Below are 21,787 nucleotides of genomic sequence, written 5' to 3' on the forward strand. Positions count from 1 at the left end.
TAAATCTATCCCCCATTTTGTACAGTTATCTTTTTATTACCCGGCAATTTTATACTTACCTGTCCCATTGCTGTGCTGCCTGCTGGGCATATCCTCTTTTCTTGGAATCTCTCTGCTGCCCACTGCTTCACAGCATTCTTTCTGGGGGATATTTACTAAAACAGGAGCACACAGAGTTTGGTGCAGCTCTGCATACCGGTAGTAACCAGTCAGTTTCCAGGTTTTATCATCAAAGCTTGATTGAACAAGCTGAAGTTAGAAGCTGATCGGTTACCATACACAGCTGCACTTGATTGTGAATGTTCCAGTTTTGCTAAATCTGCCCCTCTGTTCATTCCTAAAGTAGGCTATCCATTATTTGTCCCAACACTGATGGGCATTTCATAGGAATGAATGAGGATTCTTTCATGTATGCACAAAAAAAAAAAAAAGCATAGCCTAACTTAGAGACCTTCAAAGACGAGGCTGTGCAGCTTCCAGTGGGCCACACAGTGAAGATCTTGGAGGAACAGGGATGGTAAGTATAAGACTTGAAGGGATGGTGAATGGAGAACTATGAATGGAAGGGGCGGGCATCCACCCATCCTCCATTCTTAAATCCTGTTTCATTCAGAGAAGCTGTAGTACTGCTTCTATGAATGGCATAACTGGGTAGGGGCAGGCATAGTCTGGTAGTCTGTAAAAACTCATTAGTTATATTAAACCCGGCCAAACAGGAAGATTACAGCAGCAGAGTTGGGGGGAGGGTGCAGGATGGAGAAAAATGTTCATTAGAAGAAGAGACATCAGCACAAGGGACACATCCTACTGGCTGTAAGTTATGCCCCTTGTGTTGACTTTTCTGTTTGTGATTTTTGCTGCACTCAGGAGACCAAAGCTGCTTCTAGCTCAGAATTCATGAACCACATAAAATATCCTAGTAAAGCAATGAAATTATGTTCATGGGGCATGTCAAATTATTTAGCACCCATCCAATGTGAAAGGACACACAGGTTGCAATTCTTACTGCAGTGGCCTCAGACTCAAAATAAATTTAGCAATGGCACTATGAGCCATTATTCAAATCTGAACTATGCCAAACATGAACTAAGCATTGATGGACAGATAAATCTGTTGTTATATACAGCAGAAAGCAGCATAATTTTCTTTTGCATGGTACAGTAGATACAAATGACAGGTAAACAGACTTTGATCCAAGTTAAGTTACTTAAGGAGAATGGAAGGTTTTGTTTGGTGAATAAAGTAAAGCTATGTTCACCTTGAATACCTAGTCATGTGTAAGGGAAATGTAAAAAAGAATCTATTTTTCTTGATTACATTATTCAGGTATGCACAGCTTCATCATATTTACTAACCAAATGAATGTTTTAGTAAATCAACCATATTCATCTATTATTTTCAGTGTTAAAATCTTTATGAAAATGTTTCATCTGATTGCAGATCTTTGCTGAGCCCTCTATTAGTTTATTTGCTCTGGACTCCTGTGAGGGGAGAGAGCTACATTTTGAGGAGGCTGTCACCTCTGTCCTGACCGAGGACCATCATTTCTATACCCAGTCTGTATGGGTAAGAAGAGGCCTGTAAGTACCAATTATCATTCTGCTACTCTATGCAATATAAGTGTAGATTATATTAATAGCTAGTCTCAACCACAGTAGATATTTCAGTTTTGTGTGGTTTACAAAAAATGAAGGACAGGGTTTAACACATTACGTCCTTAAAGAGAACCCATTATGTACAGCCATTGCATACTTCCTAACGACTAATTGTTCTGCTGATCCTCAGACTTCACTACTTAATGAGTTGTTGACCTGAGAATTTTTCAGCTGAGGAAGTCAGAGCTCCCAACCTGCAAACTTGAGTAAGCTACTAGCATTTTTAGAAGGAGGCTGGCAATGTCAGCACACATATTTCACCTCTATCAAAATGTTTATTTAAATATCATTTACCATTTTATGGTGGTCTGTGACCCCATTGGAAACAATTATCCTGTATTCCTGCTAGGTCAGGGAATGATGGGAAATCTTTTCAGTGGATGACACAGACCTGCAACACATCACTTCTTTTCGCACTAGAAGCTCTGACAGGTTGGTATTGCTGCCCCGTCCTCCAGACCCGTTTGACTCATTTCTTTCATGGAGACAGGAAGTGAGGTGAATTTTTATTAACAGATCAAAGACATGAATAAAAACATAAAACAGCCATGTTTTGGCTGGAGTTGGGCTTTAGAGGACAATGAAAGGCCATTATAATGTAAGTAATAGATAAAGTTAGATTAATGTAAAGCTGTAGGCAAAATAAGAAATATGGCATTCATTAAACTTTAACCTTTTTAAAGCTGATTTGCACATTCTTTTCTTTAAAAAGTTGTATTTTTGTTCTTGAAAGAAGCTGTTACTTGACTTTCCATGGCTGCTGTTGTGCACTTTAAGTCAAACAGTAGGAGGGTTGATCCCCTTGTAAACATAAGCTCCCATGTAGTCCCAGCACCAGTATGACTTTCTCTCCAACAAGTCCCATTAGCATTAGCAGGGCAAGGCTGAGATCGGCTGGGCTGGCCACGGATGGGCAACTCCCTGATAATCAAGCTAATAGCTTCTCTATTAGGGAGACAATTTCCTAGTAACTCCATGATTCTGCATCTTCACATTGCACTTAGTCCAACAGGCACAGTGATCGCAAGTGGGACAGTGATGCCATAATTTCCCAGGAGGCAGGCGAGCATTTCCTCCATGTAAAAGGAAGTGTCATGCTACGGACTGGACTGGCAGGATCACTATATATTTTGGGGACTTGTACAGGGGTTTAAAAGAAACACACAAGGGCAGATGAATTTTACTATTTATAGTGCACAATATGTTTATTTGTTATGTTTGAGTATAGTTATACTTTCTCTAAAGGAAGCATTTTATTGAGGCAGCTTTACCTCTTGTACCCTTTGAAGGTGTAGCCATTGCTAAATAACTTTGCTTAGAAGTATGTCTTTCCTTCACAAAGACTGATGACAATGTTGTTTCTTTTATTTGCACTGACACTCACCTACACTGCTGATTACCACCTTCAAACTAAACAAATTGTGAAAGGAAATGTTAAGCATTCCTTTTGCTGGTATTTGAACACGCCTGTTTGCACATTCTTGTATTTGTGGCTCTCTGGAATTGCACTTTGTGTCTTCTTAAGAACTTTTCTGAATTGCCTTGTTTGTTTTGTGACAGCAAGAAATCCTACTCACTCCTTTACTACTTGAGATGACAAGAATTAGTCTGTAAACACATTTTCATCTGTTAAAAGACACTTACAGTGTATACACATTTTTCAAATCTCCAAAACCAAACTGTACTAGATCTTCATGCTGCATGACCAAAATATTTAGAAAGCTTTGACCCTATACAGATAAAGGACATTACACAAAGGAAAGTAAGAGTGTCTTCTTTCATGTGTGCACCTACTTGTCACTTTATTGCATGCATGTGTTTAGTACCACATAGGACCTCCTTTTGCCTTTATTGTTCATTGCATGAATTTATGGAGAGGTTCTGGAAACCGTTCTTAGGGATTTAGCTTCTGGTATGCCTCACATTTATACAGAGTAGTTCCTTTTTCACCACAGCCCAAGGGCCACTGTGTACACCACATGCTACTCTGTAATCCGTATGTTACAGCAGAATTTGAGATTCTTTAGGTTAAGTTTTGTTGTTTCATTCTTTGGCTGTCTAGTGTTATTGATCCTGTGCTCACAGCCTCATTTCTTGTTCTTAGCTGACAGGAGTGGAAACCAACATGGTCTTCTGCTCCTATAGCCCTCTTCAAGGTTCAATGTGTTGCTTTGTGGGTTCAGATATGTCTTTCTACAGATCACTGTAGTTGAAGGGAATCTTTCACTTTGCACATTCTTGATAGGGTACTTTACTCCCACATTGATATACACATTGTTGTGCTCCTCCATCCATTAAATACATTAAATACTCAGAATCAGTTCTTGCAATCACAAGGCCTGAACATGATCATGTGAAAGAGAGAGGAGAGGTTATAAACCCTATGCAAGCTCTGACACTGGTGTTTACAAATAGTTGTGACTCCGCTCTATGACAGGTAAATGGAAGGTCAGGGAAGGCAGAGAAGAGCAGGGAAGGTAAGAATCAGTGGGTGTGGGCATGTCCCATCAAGAGAAGCTTCTTTTAGAATGCATGTGAGCAGTTGTGGACTTCTGCTTCCATTAACAAATTTAGCTTTTTTCACAGTGTTTTTACCTACAGAACCCTCCCTCACTCACTGGCTGTTCTTTGTTATCTTAACCAATCTGTGTAAACACTGCAGACTGCAAAACATGAAAATCCAAAGAGGCCAGTCGTTTCTGAGATGCTGCAGTCTCTACATCTAGCACCAACAAGTTGCTTACATTAAACATTTTCCATTGTTGTTTTCCCCAAAGTTAGATCTACCTTTGAATCTCTTGACCAGGTATGCCCGTATCATGGATTTAGTTGCAACCAGATATCTTACCTTTTGACTATTTGCATGCAAAAGCAAATGTACCTAATAAAGTAGTCAGTTTTGGCAACTATCATCTCCTGCCTGTATGTATCCTGAGCCTTGTGTGTAGTGTGTTGGTTTGGTTGGGGCACTCCATGGGTACGGGACCACTCAGGGACCACCAAGCAACTTTAATAAACTAGTAAGTTTAGTTCTTCATTTTGTTGCAGCCCATTATCATTTTAATCCAATAATCTCTTTTTTCCTTAGAATGCTTCTTTAATCTTCCATATGAAGAGATTGTTTGTTTTTTTCCAGAAATGACAGGAAAAATCATTGACGATGTGTCTGTAATTTTTGTAACTGATACAAAAGATTTCTTATGCTTCTACAAGCGTATTATAGTTGAATTATTAACTCTACACTGGTTGATAGCTGGTGAAAGTTAAATAGAGCTTTACTGCATGCACAATGATGTGAGCACATGCCGTGCAACATTGTTTGTACACTATAAGCCTAGTGACATGCTTTTGTCCTATTGGCATACTGAAATAGCATTACTAATTACTCTGAGAGACTCCAGCAATAGAATGTGGGTATACTGGTTCCAGAGAAACTGAAATGTTACTCCAGGCTGTTTTTTTTTATATTGTATCTGAATATAAGCCGAACTTGTTATTTTGAATGGGAATTTTCAGTCTGATTGATTATATATTTTTGTACAAGTCATTTTATTTTAATCATTGAGGTATTTTGCAGTCAGCCTGGGGCAGGATTCCAGCAATGCACTCCCAGAGATATAACTAGCCCATCAAGAAAAGGAAGTGTTTGAGATCTGGTGTATACAGGACCCGTGACACCAGTGGAGGAGCATATACCAGAGTTGTAGAATTCACTGTCAGAATACAGTATAGCCGACTGAACAAAAACTGAGCTTATTTCCCCATGCACACTTTTGAGGTGGATGTGAAATCACCCCCACTGTGTCATTGTATTCTGACAGCAGGACTCCCCCACCATCAGAATACAGTGATCAGCGCTGCAACCCATTGGCTGCATGCACTGATCAATTGTTGGTTTTCCAGCAGGTCCATTTGACAGAAGCTGGTCTAACGACTGGCTTCTGTTGAACAGACAAGGCAAATTATTATTATTTTAGATTTACTACTTGCTACTCAAGTATTGCACTAAGCCTGTTCTCTGCCACTTCTCCTGAGTCACTTACTGCTATGCTGTGAATAGGCTGTGAACTTTGATCTGCTGCTATTCAGGTCTGTTCACAATGTACAAAACAGGAGAAAGAATAAAGAAAAACTTAGCTTTTTTTTTAACAGCGCCACGCGGGTAGCTCTAGGCTATTTTTTATTGGTATTACTGTTATTTGTACACTGATTGCCTTGATTGATGATTATGGGATTTTTACAGGTTTGGCAGGAATATAATATCACAGTACCATCATGAGTAGGTAGTACTGGGTTCCCATTAGTCAGTTTGCTGTAAATGTTTGTTAATTTATGACTTTGGTGGCTGTTTATGATGCAGCGGTAATTCACTGCTGAGCAGATCGCTGGCATTCTCAGAGTGAAGTCTTCTACTCTGAGTGCTGGGTTATTAAGCTGTGAAGATCGGTTCTGTTCAGGATGCTCAGAATGCATAGAAACTGTTAATGCAAGCTGTAATCTCATGAGAAATTCCAACATTACAGTGTTGATAATGTACAATTGAAAGGAAAACACCAATCACGAACTAATACACTTCTCAATTAAATAAAAAAAATAAAAGTTAAAGTTCACCACTCACATAGGCACCCCTTTATTTTATCTAACTCTATATAAATATATATATATATTTATATACATTTATATGCAACACTGGTAGTTCCGGCACTCTCTCTCTCTCTCTCTCTCTATATATATATATATATATATATATATACACTGCTCAAAAAATTAAATGAACACGTTGAAAACACATCAGATCTCAATGGGGAAGAAATATCATGCTGGACATCTATACTGATATGGACTGGGTAATGCGTTAGGAACGTAAGGATGCTCCATCTTTTGATGGAAATGAAAATGATCAACCTACAGAGGACTGAATTGAAAGACACCCCCAAAACCAAAGTGAAAAATGATGCAGCAGGCTAGTGCATTTTGCTGAAATGTAATTGCAGCAACTCAAAATGGTGCTCAGTAATTTGTATGGCTCCCACATGTATGCCTAAAAATGTCGGGGCATTCTCCTGATGAGACGACGGGTGGTGTCCTGGGGTATTTCCTCCAAGATCTGGACCAGGGCATCACTGAGCTCCTGAACAGTCCGAGGTGCAACCTGGTAACGTCAGATGGATTGAAACATGATATCTCGCAGGTATTCTGTAGCTAAGTTGCTGCAATGAAATTTCAGCAAAATGGTATAGCCTGCTGCATCATTTTTTCACTTTGGTTTGGGGGGTGTCTTTGAATTCAGTCCTCTGTAGGTTGATCATTTTCATTTCCATCAAACGATGGGGCATCCTTACATTCTTAACACATTACCCAGTCCATATCAGTACAGATATCCAGCATGATATTTTTCTCCATTGAGATCTAATGTGTTTTCAAAGTGTTCCTTTAATTTTTTGTAGCAGTGTATAAAAGATTTATTTCCAGAAATTGGACAATCAAAAGTGTATGTATTCCCTTTGGTATACATAGTAATATTCATAATTGTTAGTCTACCAAGTTCTCACTGATAGCTTCTAAAGCACCTGGCAACTTGTAATATCTCTTGAGGAGTTCAGTGGTTAACCATCTTCAGTTCCCAGACCTACAGTAGATCTACAAAGTCTGCACACCCCTGTAAAAATGTCGGGTTTTTGAGATGTAAAATAATCAAACCAAGGTGCTTCAGAATTGTTTTCACCTTTAATGTGACCTATAATCTGTTCAATTAAAAATAGATTAAAATGGGGGGGGGACTTACAATAACACGGTTCCATAAATATTCACAGCCTTAAATTGATAGATTGTTGAAGCGCCTTTTGATGTTATAACAGCATTCAGTCTTTTGGAGTAAGAGTCTATCAACGTGGCACATCTCACAAAAGTGCTCCAAATCTGTTAGATTTTGAGGGCACCTCTTGTGCACAGCCCTCTTCAGGTCACCCCACAGATTTTCAATTGGATTTAGGTGTGAGCCCTGGCTGGGCCACTCCAAAACTTTGATCTTCTTCTGGTGAAACCATTTTTCTAGTCAGGGAGGCTGCCAAGAGGCCTACAGCAACATTAGCCTAGTTGCAGGAAATTTTGGAAAGTACCTGCCTGCACAGCTTTTGTTAGGTGCTATTATTAAATTTCTCAGGATTTATGTAGCACAAACAATTTGTGCAGAGCTTTACAATACAAAGGCAGACAGTAAAGTACCAATTCAATACAATAGGGTTAGGAGGGCCCTGTACCTGAGAGCTTGCAATCTAAATACTCTGCATTTTGTGTTTTGCACTTATTAAAATGTGGGGCATTCAATTGGAGGCATAACCGGGAACAATAGGAGGTGGAATCTTACCAGCAGAAGCAAAAGAAAAGCTAGCCATCAGGACAGCTGACCAGCATGGATCAAAATCTGAAATGCCAAAATATGGATTGCTTCTTTAAAGGGTCATTGCACCCAAAACCAATAGTTTAGTAAACATTTTCAGACAAAATTTGCTTTATTGCTAAAGCTTGTATATTGTGGGAACATTTAGAGGTTGCTGCCAAATTGAAGCCCAATCTTCAAGGGGAAGGGCCTTGTGCAAATCTCATTCCCATCAGTAAAGCAGCGTGTGCTCAAAGGTGTTCCCCTGGACAGAGGCTTAACTCAAGGACAAAATGCCCTTTGTTGTTGCGGCTTTTTTATATAGCGATAAAAAGCATGTGAGCATTTTTGGAGAGGTATGGTTTCTCAGCAGGGATTCAACAAAGTGACGTACAGTAGTTGCAGGTAGCAAAAAACGTTTCTAAGGGAAATCTGGTGAGACTGTTAAAGTTGTACATATGTGCGTATTCCTTTAGCTGTTAATAAAGAGTATACTGTTTTTGAAGCCACGTGTGATCCACCAGGAAAACTGCATATGTACTATATACTGTATTTAGCTGTGTGCCTGAATTTCAACTTTACTGTGGTTATTCTTTTCTACTATAATTCATCTTAGTTTAGCAAAAAACAGAAATACAGCTTTACTCCTACAGGCCTTTATAACTCGATGACATATTGGCAGACACATAACATACATGTTGCTATGCTTACTTCCATCACGATATCACTGAACGTTCAGTAATGGTGTGCAACTTCCATATTTGTGTTTGGGCTTGGAATTCTTCTGATTAATCTGGCCATAGTAGAACACGAGTTGTCCATTTTGTATACCCTTTAAATTTAATAATAATTCTGCATTCTAAGCAGATTGCAAACAAGAAATCAAAATGGTTATAGTGTATATGAACATTTCACCAGTCACATCTTTAGAAGGAGATAAAACATGTTTAATATATCTTTTTGCCTGGTCCACTGCAGAGTATCGGTCTCTAGAGAATTATTCAGAAAAAAACCAATGACAGAATTTAAAAAATAAGTGTCCAAAAATAGTACAGAAATAAAAAATGAGATTCCGTGATTGCCAAGGGCACCTTCAGGACAGAGCTCTCTACATCAATTTTATGTGATCCAGTGCACCTCATGTACAGTGTCAGATTAAAAGACTAGCACAAAACTTGCAGTAAAGATTTTCTTCATTTAATTAGGTTTGAACATATGTCTTTAAAGGCATTTATATCGGTCTGCATAATTTTCACACTTTGGGGATGATTGCTTCCGATCTGAAACCTTAAGGTGCAAACATGTCTTTCTGGATTGCAAACAAACTATGTTTAGATGATGTAAAAATACTTGGTAGAGTTCTGTATGTTTGTGAACATGCTTTGTTACAATCGCTTATGAATTTCTCTAGTTACACTGGGGGAAAAAATCTCATTTACAATTTTCAATAAAAAACAGTGCACCTCTGAAGTTCTTTCTACATGTTCTACCCTGATCCAAGTTTATATTGCTGTTTGTATCTGCTTTATTCCCATGATATCACTTCTCATTTATCGTTCTGAGGTCAAGGAGCTGATAAATGAACAGAAATCTCTCCATTAAGATTATAAATAGCAGTCAAAACCTGGATAAAGGTTCTCTACTTTATGAAAAGCTAAATTAAAGGTTTTGGCTAGGGTTGGGCTTTAGATGAAGTAACACACAGTAACCAACCAAAATCCATTCTGTACTTATAACCTGTATTAAATTCAGTGGAGTGAATTCTGCTTGATTGCTTTCTATACGTAACTGCAGTTAAATGAATCTATATGTTGCCCATTCAGCAAATGGATTAGCCATTCAGGCAGCATAGCTTTGCCCCTATTCTGCAGTTTACCGCCTGCCCCATCACCACTGCTGCTCAGTTGGCACACTAGAGCCTAATAAATATTTGGTGCTTTCTGGTTTTGGTAAGAATGTGACTATCTCCTCTTCCTTCTATGATGCAGTCCAAGCCCAGGTTGTGTCACATTGTGTAGGGTTCCTAACCTTTGTAAACTATTACCCTAAATGGACTATTATTATACAGTATTTATAAAGCGCAAATGGTTCGCTCAGCGCTGTACATTACAAAGGGGGACAGAACATGTGACAGAACAATACCAATACAATGCAAAACATGAGGGGATCGAGGGCCCTGCTCTTTCGAGCTTACAATCTACAATCTAGGAGGACTACACTACATTGGAGCTTAATGTACTGTTTATGGTCCATATATTGTGTGTTAGGTTCTTTGGCTTTTTAATGCTGCTTTTTTTTTTTTTTCTTAAGGCCTCATTTATACTTGCTTCAAAATGAGGCATTTGACATGCTTTTGTAAAGCACTCTGAATTCCAATCAAAGCACCTCTCTCTAAATTAAACGGTTACCTTACAGTCATGTACACGCTGCTAGAGTTTGCTTTATTTTCACTTCAGAAATTATACCCCATGTCCCTTTCATCACAATTTGCATTATTTCAATAGCCCCATAGAAATCTATGACCTTGTTTAGACTTGCTTTGCTGTCCAGAGCGCAGTACATTTTCAGATTGCTTTTGCCTTTTCAAGCATCCAACACAAATCACTCATTTCGCCAAAGCCGCTCAGTGCAGGAATACAGGCCAGTAAAAGTTGATACCATTGACGTCTCACGCAGGCCTCTCTTCCATCACTTCCGGTTTGTCACTTCCATTACAACGTATGACTTCCAGCCACGTCCCAACGCATTTCCTCCTTACTACTTCGTCCAATTAGTTGCAGTCCCAGGTGAGATGCCAATGGTATCCGCTTGTACTGGCCTGTGTTCCGGCTTTGGCGGGAGGGAGTAATTTGTGTTGGATGCTTGAAAAGCCTATTTATTATTCATGATTTTGAGTAGTATTTTTGGCGGAGAATGATGGAATAAAGATTTTTTTAGCAATATTACACTGTTTGGCCCTTTTCTTCTCTGCTATTGAGTGTGTCCATCAGGAAGAGGAGGAGCGGATGACCCAGCTGGGATTGACAAGTGGTGCATAGATAATAGTACAGTTTGCCTTTCATGAAAATGAGAGGCATTATAATTTGGTGAGTAAGTAGCCTGCAGGGAGTGGGTGTCAATGAAGCACGTGGTGGAATTTGGAAGAGGATACAACGCAGTTACTTTTATTTGGAATTTCTTTTGGACGTTATTCATTAGCATTCATCACCTGTAGACACTGGGTGCTTATAATAATATTGATTTAAATTTAAATATTTCTTTGTATATTCATTGGGTAAACACTGAGGTTATAGTGCTCTCTTACCCGAAATTGGAGTCAGTGGACATAGTTTATGTGCATTTGCTGAACTACACTAGTATGTATAATCATATCATCAATGTCAGTTTAGGGAAATCTAATATATACTGTATATGTATTATGAGTTTAAAGAGGGATCTCTTTTATAAAGGTGAAAGGTGATCTTTACATACTGTCTAGATCATTTGCAGATAAAACCTACAGATGGATTTAACAGGAAATATAACAAGATTTAAATAGGTGGGATCGTTGACAGTTCAGTGCACTGCTCAAAGTACAGTATTTGCTTAATTTACCTGGATATATTACAGGAGGTGAGGTTTTGTAAAGGTGAACTTAAGATAGTTCCTAGTAACAAACCATGACAGTGAAAATAATGACCATAATGATTGGTTTGATGCATTTAACATAGGCATGTTCATCCTGTTATTATAATAATCACATAGTTATTCTGTGAGTTCAATCCTCTATAATAAGAAATCATAGAAATGCAGCAGGAAAGTTGGTGTAACGACATCAATGTAAATGACACAGCACCACATGAAATGGCTCTACTGGAAATTATAGGGCAGAAAGAATTAGCAGGTGGGCAGTGAAAGAGCACTTCACGCGGCATCTAATGGTTTGTCTGATGTGTAGTGCCCACCTGATTGCTGCCTGTAAGGTCATCCATAATACTGAGCTGCGAAGGTAATAAAATAATATCTCTTCCCAAGTTGTTATGGTGGGTTGTTAAAGTGAAGTGAGGCCATGCATATAAGCAGGTGCTACAATCAATGTCTGAATGTGGCAGAGAAAAGTCCCATCCTTTCCATACATATAGCCCAGTACAATATTTGCACATGCCCCTTCTCTGCACAGCAACACTAAGATACATGTCTTTGTCACCATCTTTTATATATGGGCTCATGTACAAGCTGCCATTCCTGGCCGCATTCTGTAGAATATAGTCCATGTATCCATCCCTGGGAAGCAAGCCTGTGCTGTTATACCCAGCATACCTGACTCATTATTAGTACTGACAAACCCACAATTGACGCCCAGAACCTTGCGTTAAAACTGATGTTTTATTGTTAAACCAATGAATTATGTGTCCATTCTCTTTTAGGTGGATAGCATTTGAAGGTGCCAGTTTCCTAGGAAGACAAATGTTACTGGACCCCCAACGAATACTAAACTGGTCAAAGTTTAGTGGCTGGAAAGCAATCGGGTCCCTTCGTCCCCTAAAACCGGTAAAGCAACTTATGAACAGTACTCATCAATCAATTTCAGTGAAGGGCCATTTATCAATATGGAACAAAAGTCGTAAAGATAAGACAAAAAGCCTGTGTAGTTAGTTTTAGTGAACTCAAGGATAAAGTAGTAATTAGAACATGTCCATAACGGAGCTCCATATGACTCATGTTAGCTTTGTGTTTTACCTAAATATCAAAAGCTCAACATGAACTTAAATAGTTAAAGCGGAGCTTTACCCAATAGGGCAAGTTCCGCTTTTGAGGCCTCCCCCACTCCGCATTAACAAATAGCAATTCTTTGGGGGAAGGAGGGGGACCGGGACCTGGTTTTAACATGTACCCGCTGCCACATCCACTTGGATCGCATAGGTGATCTGAGCAGAACTTCTTCTCCCTCATCCCTCACCGCAGACATGTCCAGAGGTTCCAGAAGACTGTGGGTCCATTCACATTGCGCAGCGGGGCACAAGCATGTGCAGTGTGCACCTGGCTGTGAAACCACAGGGTGCCCACAGTTAAGATGCTGCCGCCAGAGACTGAAGACTGGTGCAACAAAGGGCTCAGGTGAGGAAATCACTGGATCCTGGGACAGGTGAGTATCTGTTTATTAAAAGTCAGCAGCTACAGGTTTTTTTAGCTGTTGACTTTTATTTTTTCAAAATTAGACTGGAGCTCTTCTTTAAAGGATAACGTCACCTTTTGAATAAAAATAGTAAATGCACATTTGTTTTGCAGGTACAAAAATTAGCATTTTTCTTTTTTTTGCAGGAGCCTGTAAAGTATTGCACCAATGTTCAGCAGGTCGTTGGTGCCATGTAGGTCTCTTGCAGATCTGTCAGTATATCTGCATGCTCACACGGAATGTACAGGCAAGTAGACATGCTGACAGGAAGGTTCAATGAACTACCATGGTGGTCTACGGCGCTCCACAGCACCATGGTAGTTAATTGAGAACTACAAGCCGACAGCTGCTAAGGCTGTTGGGACTTGTAGTTCATTCGTTCACAGAACACTGTGAATTAATGACGCGGCCATGTGGGTGAAGCCCTGCACAGCCACGCTGTTTGTAAAAATTGACAGCTAGTACGGGGAACTTCTCCCCATATTTCCATCAGAGGAAGGGGGGGGCAGCGTCTGCAGCATTTGGGACATGTTATATGTTCCACCCTAAAAACAGATGGGGCAAGTAACATGTTCGCAAAGGTGAACTTATCCTTTAAGATGATTTATACTTTATTTTTTCATGGATTTCCTATGAGATTCAGCTTCCAAAACCATACTGGTAAGGACTTCCATCTGAAACTAAGTGATGAGTGTAAAAGTGACAGTGGATTTGTTGACCCTACAGGGGGACAGAGATCAATGTGAATGATTCTATGTGCTCTGTAAGGCATTGAATAGCATGTGATTGCTGTATAAATATAACAAATAGATAATTGTTATGCCATACTGTGTCTTCACATGTAATAGACTTGATTTAAAATTTCTCGTTCGTAGCCGGCTGTGTACTTTATGGTAAGGAACAGACACAAAGACAAGTACCTGACTGCGACTGAGAAATTGTCAGATACAAGAGCTACATTTGTTAGCGTTTCATCCAGGAATGGACAGAGCTCTCAGATATGGTACTTCACTCGAGGCTTCCTAAAATCCAAGGTAAATATTGTTACACTGCACATACTGAAAAGACACAAGACATAGACAGCCGCTATCTCCTTATATTACCATCTGAAGCTTCAAATTCAAAGAACATTTTTCAAATACTTTGTCATTCTGCTCTGGAGCAACGCTTTCATAACATCAGATGAGTGTCCTGAAAGGAACCTGAAATTAGATGCTTGCTTACACCACTGCACCAACCAATCAGAAACCAAATACATCTTTGTGCAACCATATTCACAAATACAACAATTTACTGCTGATATACTCACCAGTGCTATAATAATTACAGTCCAAAAAGAACAACATTTGGGGGAGACTGAATAGTATGTAGATAGCTTTAAAATCTACAGTATGTCATTGTTTTGCATTAAAATTGCCACTCAATTTTAATGCAGTGGGGTTGTGCCCACACTGCATAATTTAAGTGCTAGTTAAGCGCTTGTTTTTGTCTACGGGTAAGGAGAGCGGAGATATACTTACCTGACCCGCCGATCCTCCCCGCAACAAGACTGGCCCCTTTGGCTCCTCCAGCCAAACACAGGGAAAACATGCAAACTACATGCAGATAGTGTCCTGGCCAGAATTTGAAATGAGGACCTAGTGCTGTGAGTGAGGCTGAAGTGCTGACTAGTCTAACTATAGACGTTGTAGAGAATTTCAATCTGAGCGTTTGACTTTTGAGTCTTTATTGTGATCTTTGAGAATCATTAAAAGCATAGTTGGCCTTTTGGAAAAGTGTAATAAATGCAATCACAATGATTAAAAAACAAAATTAGCTTTTATTACATTTTTGTATTCAGTCCTACAGAGCATTGCAACCATGATCACAGGTGCAGTGCATAGACTCTTGCATTGCTTACCCTTAGAGCTCCAGGTCTGTACAGCTGCCAGCTGCTCTGCTAAGTCCCTCTGCCTAGGTACTGGTAGTATGTTCATTCACAAATTCCTGTGGCTATGTGGGTCAAGCAATGCACAGCCACACTCAATTCCCATTCCACCATTCAGGTAAGCATGGGGGGCGATTTGTTGGTGGGGGGTTGGGGTATGCGGCCATGCTTCTTCTTACACCCTAAATATGGGTGTAACATGAAACATGGTCAAAAAGGCAAACTAAGCATTTAAGAATGAATTACTTCACAGTGCAAGCAGGGATGGCTTGTTTTAAAGCTTTTATACTCCTAGAAAATAATGTGTAAATACCTTTATGTTGATTGTCTGGGCATAGGCACACTTAAAAGCTTAATTCAATGACACATATGTATTTGATTTCAGGCAAATGATTTATGCATAGACGTTATTGGAGGCAAAAACATCCCTGGATCAAAAGTGTCACTATGGGCAGAACATGGCAAAACTCGACAAAAATGGAAGATCAACAAGGATGGGACCATCTCCTCATATATAAGTGATGACCTTGTCCTAGATGTCAAAGGTAGGATATGTACACTTGTGCCACAGATACACAACTGATGTCCATTAGGAATGTGAAGAAGTTGGCATAGAATGACTGCAAAGCAAGAGGTGATCAGATTGTTGCTGAACTACATCAATCTTGGCCAAGTATTTGGGATATGTTAGGGTTACTCACAGATCTTGTTGTCTTAAATGCTCTCTGTGCCACACACATAGGGGGTTATTTACTACTAAAACTGGAAAGTGCAAAATCTGATGCAGCTCTGCGTAGAAACCAATCAGCTTCCAGGTTTTATTACAAAGCTTAAAGGATAAGTTCCCCTTTGGGAACATGTTACTTGTTCCATCTGTTTTTAGGGTGGAACATATAACATGTTCCCATAGCCGCCCCTCGTCGCCCCCCCTCCCTCTGACAGATAGTACGGGGAGACTTTTCCCTTACTATCTGTCAAATTTGAAAACAGCGCGGCTGTATGGTGCTCCACCCACATGCTCCCAACATGCTTAGCTGCTGATGGCTTGTAGTTGTCAGTGAACTACCATGGCGCTGTGGAGAGCTGTGGTAGTTCATTGAAACTTCCTGTCAGAATATCTGCTTACTCGTACATCCCATATGGCAAGCAGATATTCTGACAGGTCTGTAGGAGACCTACATGGCATCAGCGATCTACTGATCAATGCCTTCCAGGCTCCTGTAGACAAAAATAATAAATGCACATTTTTTTACCTGCAAAAAAATGTGCATTCATTATTTTTGGCTAAAAGGTGAACTTATCCTTTGATTGAACAAACTGAAGTTAGAAGTTGATTGGCAGTCAGAGGACTGAATTCAAAGACACCCCAAAAAGCAAAGTGAAAAAATGATGCAGCAGGCTAGTCCATTTTGCTGAAATTTCATTGCAGCAACTCAAAATGGTACTCAGTAGTTTGTATGGCCCCCACGTGCTAGTATGCATGCCTGACAACATCGGGGCATGCTCTTAATAAAGACGAAGGATGGTGTCCTGGGGTATATCCTCCCAGATCTGGACCAGGGCATCACTGAGTTCCGCGACAGTCTGAGGTGCAATCTGGCAGCGTCGGATGGACCAAAACATGATATCCCAGAGGTGTTCTATTGGATTTAGGGCAGGCGAGCGTGGGGGTCAGTCAATGGTATCAATTCCTTCATCCTCCTGGAACTGCCTGCATACTCTCCCCACCTGAGGCTGGGCATTGTCGTGCACCAGGAGGAACCCAGGATCCTCTGCACCAGTGTAGAATCTGACAATGGGTCCAAGGATTTCATCCCGATACCTAATGGCAGTCAGGGTGCCATTGTCTAGCCTGTAGAGGTCTGCATGTCCCTCCATGGATATGCCTCCCCAGACCATTACTGACCCACCACCAAAACGGTCATGCTGAACGATGTTACAGGCAGCATAATGTTCTCCATGGCTTCTCCAGATCCTTTCACGTCTGTTACATGTGCTCAGGGTGAACCTGCTCTCATCTGTGAAAAGCACAGGGCGCCAGTGGCAGACCTGCCAATTCTGGTGTTCAGTGGCAAATGTCAATAAAGCTCTATGGTGCTGGGCAGTGAGCACAGGGCCCACTAGAGGAGGTTGGGCCTTCAGGCCACCCTCATGAAGTCGGTTTCTGATTGTTTGGTCAGAGACATTCACACAGTAGCCTGCTGGAGGTAATTTTGTAGGGCTCTGGCAGTGCTCATCCTGTTCCTCCTTGCACAAAGAAGCAGATAACAGTCCTGCTGATGGGTTAAGAACCTTCTACGGTACTTTCCAGCTCTCCTAGAGTAACTGCTTGTCTCCTGGAATCTCCTCCATGCTCTTGAGACTGTGCTGGGAGACACAGCAAACCTTCTGAGAATGGCACGTTTTGATGTGCCATCCTGGAGGAGTTGGACCGTCTGTGCAACCTCTGTAGGGTCCAGGTATCGTCTCATGCTACCAATAGTGACACTGACCCTAGCCAAATGCAAAACTAGTGAAAAACAGTCAGAAAAGATAACTAGGGAAAAAAATGTCAGTAGCCTCCACCTGTAAAACCATTCCTGTTTGGGGGGTCATCTCATTGTTGCCCATCTAGTGCACCTGGTGTTAATTTGATTAACAGCAAAGCAGTTGAAACTTATTAACAACCTCCTCTGCTACTTAACTGACCAGATCAATATCCCAGAAGTTTAATTGACTTGATGCTATACTCTGATTAACAAGTGTTCCTTTAATTTTTTGAGTAGTGTATATAGATATCCCCCTCACCCCACATCCAGATTTTCAACATTGACCTGGATAATCTAAAAAACTAGTGGGAAAAAGGAGGTGTCTGGTTGATCCTAGTGCCCGGTCTGTTAGTGTTTTTACCTGAATAACTGGCACAGGAATTAGACTGCTTGCTATCAATAACATAAGTACACACTGGGGTAGGTTTACTAAACTTAGTGCACCCAGAATCTGGTGCATGGTAGCCAATCAGCTTCTAACATCAGCTTGTTTAATTAAGCTTTGGCTATAAAACCTGGAAGGTGTGTGGTTTCTATGCAGAGTTGCAACAGATTTTGGACTCTCCAGCTTTAGTAAATAACCCACAAAATTCTGTTAATAACATACCTCCCTATATTTCTGGATTTTTGTGGCCTGCTACATCAGTCTGGAAATATTTGGCAAACTTTTAGTAGCACAGCAGAATCTCTGTCTTTATTATCTAACATATTCTTAGTAACCACGCAAGGAATAAATGACATTGATATAATAGTTCATAGATGGCACTTACATTAATAACAGTACAGGAGCCAATGATCTATATTTAGGGGTGACACATGGCAGCTTGTACAGATTTATCAATTATGTTTATGAAAACTTGTGCAGCTCTTCATAGTAACCAATCAACTTCCAGGTTTTATTGACAAAGCCTAATTGAACAAGCTGAAGTTAGAAGCTGATTGGTTACTATATACAACTGCACCAGATTCTGTGTGCTCCAGTTTTAGTAATTGTCCCCCTATGTCACATAAAAAGAGGAATCCAGTTTACATTTGCATTATTGCTGTAAGGATGCCATATGTTTTCCTCTCCCTAACTTCTGAGAGATCTAACCAATGGAATTATTGAGAAATATAAGAAACCAGAGGGCTCTTCTTCCCATGGCTGACCCTCCCCTACTGTAAAGGATCATTTTTCTGTGGAATGGATCTTAAACTCTGCATTTTTGCACCACAATGTCAGCACGTCTATGCTAATTTTATTTATATCTCTGAATTTTTTTAGGTGGAAATTACTATGATCAGAACTACCTGATAGTAAACACAGGCCAGGAAGATGCCCTGACACAGAAATGGGACATTGAAATACTGTGAATACAGACCAAGCTGAGATCAAAGCTATTAATGACATGATCTCTGTGGCATATAAAACAAATCCTCCCAACTGCTGAAGTCGCACGTCACTGAATCGTTGCTCTGCAAATCTGCTTGGCATCTGGCCAAGACATCAGACTCAAGCTTTCCCTGCAGAAATATGTTCTGCTAAGCCAAAAGCCAGACTGTGTTTGTTGGATGGTATGGAGGTGGCAAGAAAGAATCAGAAACAGTGGCTATAGTGTCACCACAACCAGGACATTGGAAAGGTTATGTTTGGGAAATGTCTGTTTTACCTCTCAGAACCTGCCAGCCACTGAGCACTCTGTTTAAAAGATGGCTATGTGCTGACCTAAAACTGGACTGTGGAAAGAATGAGCTAAGCTTGTATGCCATACTATACTTTACAGTGTATGTACTCAGCATGGCTCATTGTACAAGAGCATCGCTAATGTAAGTAATACAGAGCGTGGGGAATGGGGGGACTGAAAGGAAAAAGAATTGTCTGTGCTGCCCATAGTAGCCAGCCAGATTCTTCCTTTGTTCCTGAACCTGCGCTGGAACAAATAGAAAAAGCACATAGCAAAAGTTCCTCTTTAAGATGCTGTTAGAGAAATAAACTGTGTTTCCTGAACATTTCTTCAAGCACCATTAACACTGCATGTATTCTGGACTGCCTGGCCACAGCATGGGGTTATTAATTAGTGAAATGCCAAAACTCTTTCATGACCAAAGATCACTGATGGCACATCAAATTAAACAGCATCAGCTAATTTAACAATAACTGTGACTAATTTGCATACCTAAGTAATTTTTATATTTTTTTAATTACATGCAAGGTTTTTATTTGGTACATTGTTTTAATAGAAACCTTACTCTGTTTTTATTATAGGCTGACACGTGTGCAAAATTGGAAAAAAAATACAGTTTTTGCACTTTTCTATTTTTAATACTCTAATTGCATTTGACAATTGCAATATTAAACAAATAGATGAACACTGCCAACTTCAGGCTGCAGTGGTATCAGCAGTGCCATGCCATGAGCTGACTGAAGACTTGTGTCATCAATAAAGCCACAAGCCTGCAAGTGATCACTAAGTCATAGCTGACATAGTAATCATATTATCTGAAACAACTAAAAATGGTTCACGCATCTCACAGAGGACTTGAGATGTCAGTGGCAGCTGGAATTGAGAGCCCTTAGGTATGCAATGTGTTGACTGGTGGCTCTCAAAGGGAAGACTTTTACTAACATATCTCCAACATGGGGCGTGAGACTGAGGAACATTAATATATAGATTGCAAATGGGCAGAGATTAAAAGAGAACTCCAAACACATTTTTGCATGTTGCTGATTTGACCTACTGTTAATTCTTTTATCATTTTTCTTTCATTGGAAGAATTGCCATATCCATTATGCAGACGTCTCACATAATTTCCCCCCTGGGAAGAGACAGGCACTGTTAGTGGTACCTGAGGAAATGTCAGCTAAAATGCTGAGCATCACTCACAACAGAGCTTTATAATGGAGAAAATTGTTGCACAATTTCGAAATACCCTACAACGTTTATTATTCTCATATCAAAACTGGCCAACAGGCAGCTTACAGTAAGCAACTACACATCTCAGTATTCTCTGCCAGGGCATGCTGAGGCTGGTAGTTCCTTGGTAGCCGTCAGAGATGTATAATGTACATACCTAGATAAAACCGATATACTATATTTGTGCTGCAGGGGTTTGCAGTGTATTGTATATTCAAACTGCCTAGACGACACATTGAAAGAGAGAGAAAATATTTATACAAGGCTGTAAGTAATGTTTTTGTATATGTGTAAATCCAGATCAGAGGAATTTATAAAGACTGTCTCATATGTATATATTGCGCAGCTACAGGATAGGCTGCTTGTGAAGGAGGTGATATAAATCACAAACAGAACATATGGAAGGGGCATGTGAAATAAGCCCTGACTAGTGCCTTCTTTTAATATATATTATGTCAATGCAGATGTTGATTTCTTTACATTTAATAAAAATTATATTATTTAAACGACTGCTTTGTCTTGGCTTCTAAGGATAAGCTGTAGGTAAAAACTAGGGAACAGACTAGCCTTTATATTTCCAGACTCTGATTCATACCGTTCAGAAGATGAAGATTCTGGTAACTATTGGATTAGGATAGGAGGTCAACCAAGTGAAAAAGATGAACTGCAGGGACAGTGGGAATGTTTGTGTCATATAACACTGTAAAGCAGTTCTTATCTACGTTGCAATCCCAATATATTCCTGAAGTGAACGCATGTTTTCTATCAAACTGTTGCTTAGGATTGGTTATTATGGATATCAGACTTTTACTATAAAATGTAATAAAAAGCAGCAGCCAAAGAAATGTGGATTTATGGCTAAAAAAGTTTAAAGTATAATTTTTCAAAGGAAATATATATAGTTAGGTCCATATATATTTGGACACAGGCACAATTTTAGTTTTTTTCAGGTATTTACTAAAACATATTCAAGCTATAGTTATATAATGGATATGGGCTGAAAGTGCACACTCTCAGGTTTAATTTGAGGGTATGTACATCCAAATTGAAGGAAGGGTTTAGGAATTACAGCTCTTACGAGTAGCCAATCACCCTTTTTCAAGAGGCCAAAAGTAATTGGACAATTGAATATAATCAGAAATAAAATGTTCATTTGTAATATTTTGTTGAGAATCCTTTACTGGCAATGACTGCCTGAAGTCTGGAACCCATGGACATTACCAAAGATTGGGTTTCCTCCTTTCTGATG

The 21,787-nt window shown here is 39.9% G+C and overlaps 1 protein-coding gene across 1 annotated transcript in view; it reads left to right on the forward strand.

Annotated features, from left to right (window-relative positions):
• Positions 1-21,044, forward strand: part of CRYBG3 (crystallin beta-gamma domain containing 3) — a 201,444-nt gene extending 180,400 nt beyond the window's left edge. Inside the window, exons 18-22 of the mRNA XM_089682944.1 lie at positions 1,441-1,580; positions 12,441-12,564; positions 14,065-14,223; positions 15,502-15,661; positions 18,909-21,044. Of these exons, the coding sequence (XP_089539070.1) occupies positions 1,441-1,580; positions 12,441-12,564; positions 14,065-14,223; positions 15,502-15,661; positions 18,909-18,997 (672 nt within the window). The 3' untranslated portion in view covers positions 18,998-21,044. The remainder of the gene's footprint in view (positions 1-1,440; positions 1,581-12,440; positions 12,565-14,064; positions 14,224-15,501; positions 15,662-18,908) is intronic.
• Positions 21,045-21,787: the final 743 nt, after the last annotated feature.

The sequence above is a fragment of the Staurois parvus genome, unplaced genomic scaffold, assembly GCF_062004578.1.
Source record: "Staurois parvus isolate SC_StPar_1 unplaced genomic scaffold, SC_StPar_1.0 ptg000299l, whole genome shotgun sequence".
Classification (NCBI taxonomy): Eukaryota; Metazoa; Chordata; class Amphibia; order Anura; family Ranidae; genus Staurois; species Staurois parvus.